At 34.9% G+C, this 15,796-nt stretch overlaps 1 protein-coding gene across 3 annotated transcripts; it reads right to left on the reverse strand.

The window, feature by feature from the left end:
• Window positions 1-397: 397 nt before the first annotated feature.
• On the reverse strand, window positions 398-15,725 carry LOC112048318 (uncharacterized). Of its 3 annotated transcripts, none has more exons than XM_024085802.2 (8): window positions 15,431-15,725; window positions 9,547-11,983; window positions 8,365-8,623; window positions 7,258-7,374; window positions 5,323-5,429; window positions 4,460-4,592; window positions 3,080-3,324; window positions 398-1,144 (listed from the first exon to the last, which is right to left on the reverse strand). In XM_024085802.2, the coding sequence occupies exons 1-8, from the start codon at window positions 15,549-15,551 to the stop codon at window positions 1,069-1,071; spliced, it is 3,495 nt and encodes a 1,164-aa protein (XP_023941570.2). In that variant the 5' UTR covers window positions 15,552-15,725; the 3' UTR covers window positions 398-1,068. The 3 variants fall into 3 exon arrangements, with proteins under 3 accessions (XP_023941570.2, XP_023941569.2, XP_023941571.2); XM_024085801.2 differs by having other exon boundaries at window positions 5,323-5,432; XM_024085803.2 differs by lacking the exon at window positions 15,431-15,725 and adding an exon at window positions 15,030-15,250 and having other exon boundaries at window positions 5,323-5,432.
• Between the last annotated feature and the right edge of the window lie 71 nt (window positions 15,726-15,796).

A 15,796-nucleotide genomic window follows, 5' to 3' on the forward strand; every position in this document is an offset into this window, starting at 1 on the left:
AAAACGATTGTAATGTGGTGGTGAAAAACTATTGTATTGTGGTGGTGAAAAACGATTGTAATGTGGTGGTGAAAAACGATTGAGGCGAGGTTGTGACGCATGGTAGTAATGTGGTGGTGCAAAACGATTGTAATGTGCTTGGGATAAATTGTTATGTGGTTGTGATGAATGGTTGTTATGTGGTAATGATGAATGGTTGTTATGTGGTCGTGATGAATGATTGTTATGTGGTTGCGATGAATTTTTGTTATGTGGTTGTGACCAATGGTTGTTATGTGGTAATGATGAATGGTTGTTATGTGGTTGTGAAGAAGGATTGTTATGGGGTAAAGACGACTGGTTGTTATGTGGTAATGATGGATGGGTATCAGGTTGTAATTGTGGTAATGATGAATGCTTATCAGATTCTGATTGTGGTAATGATGGACGGTTTTCCCGTGGTTCTTGTGGTAATGTTGCTTTCATGTCTTGCGGTAATGTAGAATTATTGGTATGTGATAATGATGAATGGTTATGTGGTGGTGACGGTCGATTGATTTGTGGCGGTGAAAAAATATTGTAATGTGGTGATGACAAAGGGTTATGTTGTTGTGACGTTTGGGTGAAATGTGGTTGTGAAAAAGGATTGAAATATGGTGGTGAAAAACGATTGTATTGTGGTGGTGAAAAACGATTGTAATGTGGTGGTGTAAAACGATTGTAATGTGGTGGTGAAAAACGATTGTAATGTGGTGGTGAAAAACGATTGTAATGTGGTGGTGAAAAACGATTGTAATGTGGTGGTGAAAAACGATTGTAATGTGCTTGGGATAAATTGTTATGTGGTTGTGGCCAATGGTTATAATGTAGTTGCAATGAATTAGTGTAATGTAGTAATGATGCAGGGTTGTTATGTCGTATTGATAAATGGTCATAATATGATAATGTATAATAGAAATAATGCGTTAATGATGAGTAATTGTAATATGTAAATGATGGTTGCTTTTCATCTGGTGGCGATGATTTGTTGTCATCATCAGAGTCGCTGCATTCTGATAATCGCTCGTCATCGAGCGAGTTGATTGGACACTAAGCGATCTCGTACGTTAATTTGCTGTCAGCACTCACATTAACAGAAAGCAAGCCTGGGTTTTTCTGTTTATAGCTGCAAAGAAACAAAGCCAATATAAAAAGCGATATATAATATAAATATAAACAATATAATATTAAATTTGATGATCAACTACCTTATTGTAAGGTGCAAAGACAGTCGCTTTTATGTCTGTCTAAACTAAACTACGTATGTATAAATTTTAAAAAAAATCATCTGTTTATGAGTTGTTGCTTAGCAATGGTTTTTGGTAAACAGGTTTCGATGACACACTCCGCCAGTATTACTCTAAATAATATAATGATACCACTACATATAGCGCCAAACCTTCTTCCGAAAATAGAAAATCTGCATATTTATATCTAAATCTAAAGATTACTAGCGTTAGATAAAAGTAATTCGCGAAAATTCCGCTTTGCCGCTTCGAAAATCTTACGATTCTTCCAGCCCTTCAAGCCAAGTGGCATTCTCTTTCTATACGATAACGCTTAGAAAACTAGAAAAATGTATGGGAATGACAGGTCTTGATCACGTGACCTATCGATAGCTAATGCCCAATTTTCGAAGCGTTAGCGATCGTAGAAAGAGAAAAACGACGACGTGCCACTTGGTTAGGGGGGGCAGATAACATTTGATCGAACAAAGCATAAATCGCATGACGCTAAGGTAAATTAGTCAAATTCCTATACCCAGTTGTATTAGTAAACAATACTTACTGGACTTACAATAAATATCAAATGTACTTATCAGCTCATTTTCTCGGAAAAGTTTGTTTTGCTCAGTGAAATCAGCAAGCAAAAAAAAATAGTTTTTTCTGCCTAGGCAGGTAAAGTTGATTGAATTGCAATGAAGCACGTTAGTAATAGAGTGCAAAGTAAACTGTAGAGGTAACTTTTTTGTCAGATTCAGAAATGAGGTTCTCTTTAAATCTTTCAGTTAGTTAACCGTTAGTTTACTTTTCATTTTATAAATAGGTAATAATTCATTACGTAGCAAAGAATTTCGAAGATTTTTGTAAGGACGACGGCCGACATTTTGATATTTTTTCGAAAATACTGCCGCATGACCTTTATGACTGTAAATGATAGAGGATATTCTTTATTCGTGTACATAATACAGGGCAATTCAAAGACACTGGGGACTTTGTCGTATATTCAAATATAACTTGTCTAATTTATAATATGTAGTTTCTATATATTTACTCAGTATATTACTATATATATCTACCTATATTTTGTATATACATATTTATTATGTATATATTTACATAGTATGTAATTATGTATATGATATTGTTCATTGGTACTATCCCGCATTTTAATACTTTGATTCCTTTATACAAAGGCAGATATTGCTATAAGCAATAAGACCACCTTTGCGTACTAGTATACTATGTTTTCTATTATTTTATTTATTATTGTTTAACTTTTGTGGTAAAATATATAAATGGTGGTAAGTAAATTTGGAAAATCCTACACCGACCTGGGAAAGTCAGGGAGCTGGGAATGAAATCCCTCTCTATATTGCAAACCACAGAATTGCCAATAGGGATGATGACAGTTTATTAAACGATAAATTGTAAAATACGTTAGTTTATAATCTCACTCGCGATATTGTAATCTGTCGATATATTGTAAACTGAACATACTGATTACAATTTAAAGTGTTATTTTTCGGTATATTTTATTGTATTTTTATTTGTGCGTTTATGTTTATAGTTCATATATTGAAAAATTATCACATTTAATGTAAGAAAGCTAAAACTTCATGAATTTTTATCTAATGACGATAAAAGTTTTTTAATAGATTTTAAAATTTTATAATCCTTTTTATTTTGCAAATATCCAGACAACCTTTCCTCATTATGTATAAATTAGTTAACATTGACCTTATTTACCCGATTGTATCATAAAAGTCAATATATTCATACCTAGTCATCATCCCCATTGCGCCAGAGAGATAGTCAAAAAACTGGTATAAAATACTCACGTCAAACCTCGTTCCGCAAGCCTTTTCTTAACAGCTGGCTTAATTCTGGGCCCGCCGTTGCTATGGAGACCACGACCGGTTATAAAAAACAGCGTGCGTGTATTAACGCCGCCATTTTTTTGCCGTATTTCTTTCAAGTTGCTAATGTGCCAATCTATTGATATGTCCAAAGTTTGTATTGCCTCCACCACACGCATATAATGGAGGTCAGTCATTGTTTTATCATCCGATTCTGCTGCACGTATCTACAATCAAAGATTTTATATATTATGTCACTAGCGCGTCAAAACTGAGGCGAACAAAAGCGGCTAATTGACTGCGTTTCATTGAGTCGCATAGTATACAACGAAAGTTATTTAAACAAATAATATCTAAATATACGTATACAATGTCACTTTAAAAACTATATATATACATAAATACATACAATGCAATTAAACTAACTGTGTTTAATTCCATAACTTATTCAATTCAAACAAACATGCATACAATCAAATCTTTTCTCTTTATAATATATTTTCCTACTGATTGAATGAAGTACTTTAATAAATACGTATTATAAAATAATAGTAATTTAAACGTAATATAATAACTAAACATTGTCTACAATGTCGAGTTGTGTGTTTAGGAAGTGTAAAAACTATATATAAGTACATAAACATCCTACTATCCTACTAATATTATAAACGCGAAAGTTTGTATGGATGTATGGATGTTTGTTACTCTTTAACGCCGCTACTACTGAAGCGATTTGGCTGAAATTTGGAATGGAAATAGATTTCACTCTGGATTGACACATAGGCTACTTTTTATGCCGAAAAAATCCATGGCTTCCCGAGATTTGCGAAAACTGATTATTTTGATGATATGAATGTTTGTTACTCTTTCACGCCTCGACTACTGAACCCAATTAGCTGAAATTTGGTATTAAGGTATATTATAGCCTGGATTAACACATAGGCTACTTTTTATCCCGCAAAAATCCATGGTTCCCGAGGGATTTGTGAAAAACTAAATTCCATGCGGACGAAGTCGCGGGCGTCCGCTAGTAGTATATAATGTAAGTAAACATAAAATTTGTGCAAGTGTGCGCTGGAGTCCCTAAATGCGAATCACTTTTTGCTTTTTTTGATTTTATATGCACTTAACACATCTTATATAGCTTGGCAAGTTCGTTGACGACACTTCCATGATATGTGGGCGACGGAGGGAGGGGAAGGACTGCGCAGGTGTGAAGTCGTGCGCGTAGGGTATAGGGAAAGACTGCGGGTATGAAGTCGCGCGTGCGGGGTATCGCTACCCCCCTCCAGGCCCGCGTACCATCGGGAGTGTTACGAACGAATTTGCCAAGCTATAGTATGAAATAATCATTTTACTCACATGAATAAGTGTCATAGCTGCCTTACTATTGGATATATCGTACATTTTCCTATGATATGCGGCTACGTCGCTCGTGTAAGATGCGGCGGGCATTATACCACGCCTTATATACTCCTGAGCTTTGAAGTAATTGCTGCGAACAAAATACCATCATCATTGACAACCCGTATTCGGCTCACTGTTGAGCACGAGTCTCCTCTCAGAATGAGAGTGGTTAGGCTAATAGTCCACCACACTGGCCCAATGCGGATTGGCAGACTTTACACACGTAGAGAATTGAGAAAATTCTCAGATGTGCTGGTTTCTTCACGATGTTTTCCTTCACCGTTTGAGACAGTTACAAAGTCTGTGAAGTCTCTATTTTTAATAACTTAGGTTAAGTAATTGTAATTTTGTGAACCAATAAAAAAAAAGTTTTGTATTTGTATTTTTTTTTTTTATTTTTATTCTTTACAAGTTAGCCCTAGATTACAATCTCACCTGAAGGTAAGTGACGATGCAATCTAAGATGGAAGCGGGCTAACTTGATAGGAGGAGAATGAAACTCCACACCCCTTTCGGTTTCTACACGACATCGTACAGGAACGCAAAATCGCTTGGCGGTACGTCTATGTCGGTAACTAGGTAAGAAAACCTTAATCGGCCCAGCTGGGGATCGAACCCAGGACCTCCGTCTTGTAAATCCACCGCGCATACCACTGCCCCACGGAGGCCGTCCAATTGTATTCCTTAAAATGCACATAAATGAAAACCTCCACCTCCAACTCCTGTGCCCCGGGTCAGAATCGAACCTATGTCCTGCTAATCGAATGTAGAGTATCCACTGGGCTAGGGAAAGGGAAAGGGGAAGGGGCTATACTTACTAGTCTCTCGCCTTCAAATGTCTCTCCGCTTCAACACGATATTTGTCGACGTCGGACATCTCAAGTTTCTCGACAGTCGGAAGCAATGGCCATTCCACTTCATACACCTGCTTTATTTTAAGGATTTCATCATTACATGATAGTGATTAAGAGACATAACCGACCAATAGCGGCTGAGTAGAAACATCGTTTTCTCTCGTCCGAATAAAACATAATTCTGTCAAAAGAGATAGTCCATTTCAGGTCCACTCTTTTTTTTTTTATTGTTTACAAGTTAGCCCTTGACTACATCTCACCTGACGGTAAGTGACGATGTAGTCTTAGATGGAAGCGGGCTAACTTGTAAGGAGGAGGATGAAAATCCACACCCCTTTCGGTTTCTACACGGCATCGTACCGGAACGCTAAATCGCTTGGCGGTACGCCTTTGCCGGTAGGGTGGTAACTAGCTACGGCCGAAGCCTCCCACCAGCCAGACCTGGACCAATTAAGAAAATCTCAATCTGCCCAGCCGGGGATCGAACCCAGGACCTCCGTTTTGTAAATCCACCGCGCATACCACTGCGACACGGAGGCCGTCAAACTCTTGTCGTACTCTTGTACCCCGTATGAATAAATTTTTAAAATACAAGGATTTTATTAAAATTTATTAAAGTGAATAAATCTAACTAAATAAAAATAAATAAATAAAATAAAAACCCAAGTTTTTGAGTTATAACAAGATGGCGCCTATAGAGCAGCTATGACATTACAATTGACAGCAAACGTCAAATCGATTACTGTATTGAAAACGTCATCTATCCGCCATTATTACCCTTATTAAAGTTGCTTTCTTGGGAGATAATGAATATTATTTCGAAAGAATTAAAGTAAATTCGTAGATTTGTATAGTAGAAAATAGTTAATAAAATTATTTTCTTTTATTTCCACCAGGGTATGACTGATCCTGGGCTCCATACAATTTTGGACCATCTCCTTTCACTATGTACCTACGTCAAGCAGTTTTCAAGATTTCGTGATAAGTGACCATTCGCTTATGTGTATATATTTTTTTCATTTATTTGTTTAACGAAATTAATCTATACTTATAATAAATCTGTAGAGAGGTCAATTCTGTACATGAAATATATTTCCAAAATAACTATCAGGGGGTGATTAGTGATCGATACTGATGCCAAAAATGAAATCAGTAAAATTTTTGTCTGTCAGTCTGTCTGTTGTTCGTTATAGAAAACGGATTTTAACGAAACTTGGTACAATTATTCTACATACTCCTGGGCAGGTTATAGTATACTATTCATCACGTTACGATCAATAGGAGCAGAGCAGTGAAGGGAAATGTTGGGAAAACGGGAGAAGTTATTCCATTTTTTAAGCTTTCGTCGCGTGTGCAGCCTTAATGGTTAAAGCTACAAATAAATCATGTATGACGGAAATGTTCTCCTTGAAATTATATAAAAAAAACATAACTGCATATATATGTCTATCTTTTATGGTTGACTCACAATAACACGTGTAAATCCCGATAACTTAGCAGTTCGGAGTTTTCTGATTATATTTGTCTACTCTTACGTTTATAACACTCATCACTCATGCCTAATTAAAAATAGTTAACATTATTACCTATTCGATAAAAAAAGAATCATATAAATCGGTAAAGAAACACCAAAGTTATACATGAAATACGCTAAGCCATTGCGCGTGAATGTGAAATGATGCTTTATGGATTATTATTTTTGTGTAACGGTCGCCGCGCTAGAGGGTTACGGTAGTTGAATGTTTACATCGACTTTCACGCGGACGAAGTCGCGGGCGTCCGCTAGTAATAAATATTATTATTAGATTATTAGCTATGTGACATCATTCTAAATCCATCAATTAATATTACTGATAAATTACGTATTAGTGCATTCTGTTTTCACTTAATATGGCTTACCTTTTTTTTCTCATCCAGTAGTTTCTGACACCTTTCCATTTCTTTCTCCATAATAAATTTACCCAAGCCATTAATTGGTTCAAGAACTTTAGCTTGGCCGGTCGACATCAATAGACTCTGAAATATATATTTTTTTTATTAGTATCACAGATACAGAATAATAGGTAGATGGAACGTACGGAACACAAACGGTGTCGTAGCCGTTCCGAATACAAAATTCAAAAACTAATACATTCTCGAGTCAGTACGACACGAAGCGTCGCATCGGTAACTTTCAATATTATTCAAGAAAAATGGCGTCTTATGTTTAAAGTTCTTAAGGGTTACTACTGTAACTGGGAGTTAAGATGGGAAGATGAAAAAAAACTTTTGCAAAGTTCATCGTGTGATACATCAAATAAAAGGTTTATAAGAAGATATTAAAAATATTTTTTGATAAAGAATTGAAAAAAAATAGTCTTCAATTTATTTAGACAAATAAACGACAATTAATCATACCCTTTTTCTCCAAACCTACTGTATGTAAAATTATGAAAAAAATACAGAAGTTAGCTTTTTACTTAAAGATTTCCGGAAAACTTGGAAATTTTTTAATATGAAAATACTTCACTCACTTTTACTTTACTCTACAAATACACTTACTTACACTTCTACTTTACAAATAGTCACTTTTGGGGGCAAAATGAAAACGCATTTTTTTTAACTGCATCAAGTGACACATCAAATGAAAGAGCCTGTTGTGTTTATATATATTTTTTTTTGTAATTTTGAAATACTTAAATAGTTTCCAAATTATTCAAGATTATAGCCAGCGTGGTGGACTAAGCCTACCCTAACCCCTCTCATACTGAGAGAAGACTCGTGCTCAACAGTGAGCCGAATATGGGTTGTTAATGATGGTTGATTATTTATACTAATATTATAAAGCTGGAGAGTTTGTACGTTTGAACACTCTAATCTCAGGAACCACCGTTTCGATTTGAAAAATTCTTTCAGAGTTAGATAGCCCATTTATCAAGAAAGGCTATAGGCTATATATTATCCCCATATTCCTGCGGGAACTGGAACTACGCGGCGTTAGATAGTAAAAAATAAAAATTTACAAACCTCAACGGTTTCTTGGAAATTATTATCATGAGCCATGAGTACTTCAGTCAATAGATCTTTAGAGAAATCAGGGAATAGATTAGATAATTTGTCTCTGGTCAATTTAGCAGCCATGTCATCCGGAACACTATTACGCCATTCGGCTACATCTTTATGGTACAATGATAGAGCGAAATCCATGTCCATGATTTCTTTGAAATCGGGCACTTCAGGTTCTTTCCCATTACTCAATAGTTCCGCTTCTTTTTTCGCTAATTGCCTTTAAATTATAAAGGTACATATAAAATAACTTAATAAATAAACTATATCTTATTATAATAGAGGAGACCGGGATGATAAAGTTGCAGTTACTAAAGCGTCATTGGAACCAATTAGATTTGGTAGATTAGATGATAGAAAGAATAAATGGCTATATACTTTTTTCTCTTTCAGCAATGGGGAAAAAAACTACAGACTTAAAAGACAATTTTTATTACTTGGCTTACTGAAATCATCAGAAAACATGAGTGATTAATTAGGAGATTATTTCAATCAAAATAAGTAAAAAATTAACCGTCGTGGTTCGATAACAGCAATATAAGGGTTTTATTTTGTAACTTTGGAACCCTACCATTCCTTTACGATACTATCAAATTATCAGATTTTCGAAATGCACGCCTTTTCTATCTAGCTATCAACTCACCTAATTTACCTTACTCTGAAGTGCTGGTTGAGTATTTCTGAAGTTATTTTTTTTTTCTTGCCTTAAACGTACCCACCATTATTAGTATATATTAAGGGCTCATACTTGGTGGAGGTACTGAACTATACTCTCTTATGAACTATACTTCCTTCATCTGCCGCGCTCTAGTAAATGCAAAAATCCCTTCCTCGGCTCCTCTACTATTCTATGAGTACTATCTATATAAAACCACATTGTGTAACTGTGGTGTCGTCCGTCAAACCGCTTTTAGCACTCATTGAGTGGGAATGTTTTTTGGTCGCTGATTGTGTATCCACTTTTTAATAGGAGATCGGTGCAGACATAGCAATAAATGGCGGTTTTGTCATGTCACGATGGATTAACGTGACAGTAACTCGAATGTTTACAATAAAAAGTAAGTTCAATTATAATCTCTATCAATATTTAAATGATAACTATTTTTTTCCTATCTCCCATAAAATCTTCGAAAAAATACTCACATAGCAAATTCCTTATCTTGTTGGATAATTATTTGTGATTGTGTAATATTTTCTTCTATCTGGTTCATGAGGGACTCCATCCACAATGCATTAATTTCATTTAAAAGTGACATTGGCATGTTTATTTTAGGGATCACAAATGAAGGGTATTCTATATTAGAGCGTCCAAAAATTTCGTCAAGCTGTGATATACATTCTTTTCCTAAAGTTATATTTACACTTCGTTCAACATCCTCGTTAACAACAGACGAATCTCCAGCATAAGTTTCTGCGGTCTCACTTGTTGAGGTGCTAGGTTCCTGACTATGACTTGCTGTGTTTAATACATTTGATGATGTAATTGTTTCCTCATCATCAGTTGTATGCAACAATGTTTGTACATCATCAGTGTGTATCTGCTGATTAAGTGGAACCGCTTCATCAGTACATTCACCCCTGCGAAATTTTCTAATTTTCAAGCAATGTTCTGAATAATGATCATCTGATATAACCACATTTTGTTCTATTTGTCGTTTTAATTGCAAAGAGCTTTCTGAAAGTACATTTTCTTTTTTACCTTTTGACTTTGAAGTTGAAGGCATTGCCTCGTTGACATTTTTTTCGAAATTCGGCGTAGGGGGCGGCGACGAGTCATTGTTATACGGTATTACTTCATAAGCAGCTAAGCATTGGCACAAATCAACATTATCAATATGTTCCTCAGCCTCCGTATCGGAACAATCATCATTAACAACAATATCTAATTCATTTCTGGCCCTACCTTGTAATACAATATTTACGGCCCAGTTAACATCACCCAAGCAATTATCAAATATGTCACGCAAATCCGATCTGGCTATATTTCTAAAAAGTTTTCGAAATACAGTAAAATGCTGCTCTTTGTTAGGACAATCAAAAGTATCCCTAAGGATGTCATTATTATTTGTAGAAGTGCTTTTATCAAGCATCCATTTGGCTGGCATTTTCTTATTGCTTACTGCAACATGGTATTCATTGATATTTCTTGGTACAGCTGTTATAACTTTTAAGAGATGTTTTGAAGGTGACAAATTGATATCTCCATATTCGATACAAGTGCTACTGGTTTTCGTTTCTACAGCAGGCTTGCATTCCATCTCTTTAATGTAGGTAGTTTCTTCCCATGATGGCAATAATTTGAAACAGCTACTCCAATCTTGACACACTTCATCAGGGGTTATAAATTTGTCGGAGTAATTTTCTGTACCAGTTTCCATAGACTTATTTCTTCTTTGTGGTTTTGAATTAAAACCATCAGTGTTTACGCGATCTTTACTTTTTTTTTGAAAATTATCATCCCACGTATCACCATTATCCCACTCTTTTTCAACTTTCTCTATTTCTTCTAAGCATTTATGTATTTTAGCAAACTGATCAATATTATAAGCTAAGTCAGACGATTCGTCACAAGAGTCAGTTTTATCATTAGTATTTTCCAATGTAGATGCTGCAATAGGCGTTTCTAGCGAATTACATTCATTCTCAAGACGATTTTCCTGTTTTTCTTCTGTTGAGGAAATTGTATTAATTGCAAAAGCATTTTCAACATGATCATCTAAATATGTTGACTGTTCAGCAATATTTAAAGATAATGGTGGTATTGATCTTAAAACGGGTGGTTTATAACAATCCAAATATTGCAAGTTTAATGACTTTATCAAATATTCACCACTTATGCCACTCTGGAAGTTCTCCAACTTTCTACGAATAGTAGCTGCCGGAACATTATGAGAGTTCCTTTTGGATAGTTCAAATACTTTTCTAGCCCATGGTGTATTCGGTTCTATTACTTCGACAATGTATCCATTTTTAACCCCTTGCGTCACATAGCACTGCATTTCCCAAAGTTCAATATTGGTGTTATCTATAACTACAGGGCTAACTCCTTCAGTCATTGCTTTTGTAGCTCTTTCTTGATTCCACAGGTGCGCCTCGTGAAGTCTAGATACATCATGCATATAACGTCCATTGCGCATGAAATAATCATCAGTGCTCATAATATGAGTAGCGTAATGTTGATTTTTGGTGTAATAGATTGCGTCAATTATCTTTTTAGCTAGATATGTTTTACCACTACCAGGCAAACCTCTCATGAGGATCAAAATTCGTACACCATTCTCATGATGTGACAAAATCAGTTGAATCTGGTCAGTCCAAAAATTTTGCGATATATCTGGAGATGAACTCGTCGCAGCTCGATACACCGGCGACTGTACTCTTGTTGAAGCATTAGTACTTGCAGCAATTTTGGAGAAAGAAATAGGCGTATCTGGACAAGCAGTAGAGCTTGAGTTAGGTATGGGTTGAGTTGTTTCTTCTACTGCTCGCCTAAATATGTCTACAGTTGAATCAGGTTGTGTGTTGTTATCATTATTTTCCTCCATGATGATATTCATTACAGCATTTGCAGATTGCTCAACTGTTGACAATAAAAAAATTAATTATAGTAGAAAAGTAGAAAATATTTTTAGGTTAAACTGCAATATTATGATGTTGATAATTTGTTAAGAACCAATAAATAATTTAGTATGTCCTAGGTACCAGCCATCATAGCCATATATAAACAATTATTTTTGGTACAAGTACAATTATCATTAATTAAGTAACATATCGTTATCTTTTATATCTGATAGTTATACTGAATTAAAACAGTAGCCCGCCAACCTGAATTAGACTAGTATGGTGGATCTATGGTCAAACTCGCTTCCTGTAAGCTGGCCCTGTAGTAAGCCCTTTTTATAATAGACTGACGATCACAATGGCATAATATAAATTAAAAGCAAAAATTATGCATATGGGTGTATTATAAAATATATAAAACAATCTTAATCATTTAAATGTACAACAATACCTACTCAAAACATATTATTATAGAAAATAACATTCGAAATACTCTATACGCTTTAATACTCGAAATCGAAACTACTCTACTAGCGGACGTCCGCAACTCCGTCCACGCGAAGTTCTATTTTTTACAAATCCCAGGAGAACCATATATTTTCCGGGATATAAATAGCTTATGTTGTGCTTCAAGGTCCAAGTTATCTCTACATAAAATTTCAACCAAATAGGTTCAGCAGCAGTTTAGCCGTGAAACGATATCAGACAGACATCGCATTTATTTCGCATTTGTAATATTATATGATAAATGACTACATATATGCAGAGTAAAAGAATCCAAAACTAAATAAACCTAGCTGTACTGTGATTCTAATTACGGAACAATAGATCAAATGCGCAATTCAAGAGGCCCCGCCCATTTCCCGGTAGTCCGATATTGATCCGATGCACAAAGGCCCCAAGGCGCGGAAATACGGCAGCGGACGTACCGTTTACCCGTGCCGCTTTTCCGTGATAAAATCTGAAAGCCGTGGCGGAAACACAGAAGAAAATTATGTTACGCGATTTTTCTTTAACAGTTTTGATCATCTCTCTGGCGCAGTTGTTAGTGTTATTTTTCTCAACAGAGAATTCCTGGGTTTGATTCACAGCTCGGGTCAGTTTAGTAGTAATTTCTAAATTTTCAACACATAATTTCATACACAATGCATACGAAAGTAAGCAGTATTGCTGTGCACCTTTTCTAGATTAACCCAAGCGTTTGACAGAGTCTGGCACGAGGGTCTACTTTATAAAAAAAAAAAACCTTCCAACAAACTTCTTCATCTTCCTTAGGTCATATCTAGCAAACGCAAAACAAGGTGAAGACTCAATAAATCATCATAATATATGTATATGCATGAGTTCCCCAAGGAAGCATCCTGGGTTCAACCTTGTACCTCTTCTTCACCTCAGATTTACCCGACGACACAGCAGCTCAATTTAAGCTATCCACACACTTTAAACCAGCTTAGATAAAATCTCCGAATGGCTAGAATTCTGGAGTATCATAGCTAATGAAACTTGTCAACACAAGTCAACTTTGCATGAGACATGACACCTGTCCTGCAGTCAAGCTGAACATTGTGGAAATCCCACAAGCATCTATGATCTATTATCTGGACCTTTATTAGGATAGACGGCTTACAAAAGCACTTGTTACCTAGCGGAAAGCTTTAGTCATCTAACTCAGAAAAATGTACTAGCTCTTCAACAAAAAAACTTGGTCTTTCGCTTGAAAACAAATTACTCCTATACAAGTGCATACTAAAACCTGTTTGGACTTATGGTCTGCATACCATTCTGGGCCTCCAACTCAAACATTGAAATACTACAAAAATTTAAGTCAAGATGAAAATTATATATAACAAATGCCCCTTAGATTGTAACAAACCAGATGAGAGAATCAATCAAAGATGGAAATAGATATATTCTTTGTCAGGGTACAAAAAGAGACTGGAAAACTATCTAAATGCATTAGCTCAATGCTTTTAATTAGCTCAAATAATCAAAAGGGAAAAAATTTGGGCTCACATCACTAGATTACTTGCCCTCCATGACAATATTAATTTGTATCATTTGCTGAATGTTGGAAAAACTAAATTGTTCTAACTAAAAGTTCTAAATTGCCTCAGGTCAGCAGGCTTATTATGTATCTCGGTGTACCATTCAAATAATAAGTCACTATATCGTTTCACATCATATTTTCGTTTATGCAATAATCTAACATCATATTTTCAACAAAATTACATAAAAGATACTTATATAATTTTGTTTCGATTTCATGTAGTGGCAGTAGCAATTAGTATTATTATTTAAATGAAACACTGTTATTTAAGTATTTTCGTTGAAATAATTATGTTAAATGATCGTAAATTAAAAAATCACTGCTATTTGATGTAACATGACGTAGTCAAAAATACAAAAATACAATGAAAAATTTATGTTAGGTACTTGATATAATTTATAAGTCATAAACAATATTATTAATTGAAACCTGACAATACAAAAATTTCACATGGCAAAAAATCTTTTGATAATGAAACAGATAATAAAGTTGTCACATAAATATAAAGAATGTCAGGTTCAGTGTTTCTATATGGAGGAATTCGCAAGCATAGTTATTACTTAAATTAAAACAATAATAAATTCATATACGCCTTTTTCTTATAATATTATAATAAAAGAATACAATACAAAGAAAAGACTTAATTCTGGTTTGGTGGTAGGCCACGCCCATGAAACTATTGAGGCTAAATTAAGAATTAATATTTTGGCAATTTTTAATTGGCTTTGTTTTAGTATTATGATATGCACTGCAGGCTTTGATTTAGTATTATGATAGGCGACAAACAATTCTTATCTCAGGAAGAGAAATTGACAAAATTCAACCAGAAAAATCAATATCTCTTTCATTGCATTAGGACAAAAGAGGTGGCACTGTGTCTACTAGGCAGCCATTTGTTGAAATTTTGTATATTTCTCTAAAATTAGTTTTAATGAATTATTAAAAATAAGTGAGATCCATATAAATATTAACACAAAATAACATCTAAGAAAGATTAAATACAAAAATGGTTACGTACCAAAACAAGAGCCTGAGCTTCATGTTTGATATCAGAACAAAGACTGTTGCTTCTATCTGACCGGCGTATCAATACGCAGTAACCAAATAAATCAATGCAGGGTTTGCATCCCTGGGAAAATATTGGAAGGGCTCGCGATTTTCCTACAAATGAAACTGAAACTTAACGCTGTATGAATACGGCTGTTTTTGTGATCACAACTACACGTCCGGACGATAGCCTTGTAGAAAGGGCGCGCGATACATGACATGTACACAAACAAGATAGAGATACCAACTAAACATTCATACACGTACAGGTACACATACAGTACACAGTGAAGTACAGACGAATGTGTGCATAAAAACGCCAGCCTTATACCTATAATAATTATTTGCCATTAGAATGTTATGAGTACTTACGATCACCGTTGAAAGCTTCAACGATGTTGTACAGTACATCTCTGCTCAGAACTTCTCCAAATGTGTTTATCAGTGTTTCAATAATATTATTGTATTCTATATTCTGGTTCTCGTACTCCATATTGATACAAATATCAATCTCACGCTTACATACGATCTTAATAAGTAAGCGACCTTCTACGGTCAATCGCTAATCAATTTTAATGTCCTGTTTACAATTTTTATGAAATGAATAGAAAGTTAACGTGTTCATTACGAAACTCATAATTTTACACAATGCCATAAACTATAGATATATATAGATAAAGCAGTACAGAACCATAACAGAACCATAACCTTATGCATAGCACATAGCATAGATAATGT

This window comes from Bicyclus anynana, chromosome 13 (assembly GCF_947172395.1).
Source record: "Bicyclus anynana chromosome 13, ilBicAnyn1.1, whole genome shotgun sequence".
In the NCBI taxonomy this organism is placed as follows: domain Eukaryota; kingdom Metazoa; phylum Arthropoda; class Insecta; order Lepidoptera; family Nymphalidae; genus Bicyclus; species Bicyclus anynana.

What these genes read in the sequence shown, in the direction of transcription:
- LOC112048318 (XM_024085801.2), bottom strand. Translation starts at nt 15,551, where the DNA reads ATGGAGTACGAGAACCAGAATATAGAATACAATAATATTATTGAAACA. An exon ending in TGAAGCTTTCAACGGTGATC is followed by an intron (nt 11,984 to 15,430) that starts GTAAGTACTCAT and finishes TATTGTCAACAG; the next exon opens with TTGAGCAATCTGCAAATGCT. An exon ending in CATTTGAAGGCGAGAGACTA is followed by an intron (nt 4,593 to 5,322) that starts GTAAGTATAGCC and finishes TTTTGTTCGCAG; the next exon opens with CAATTACTTCAAAGCTCAGG.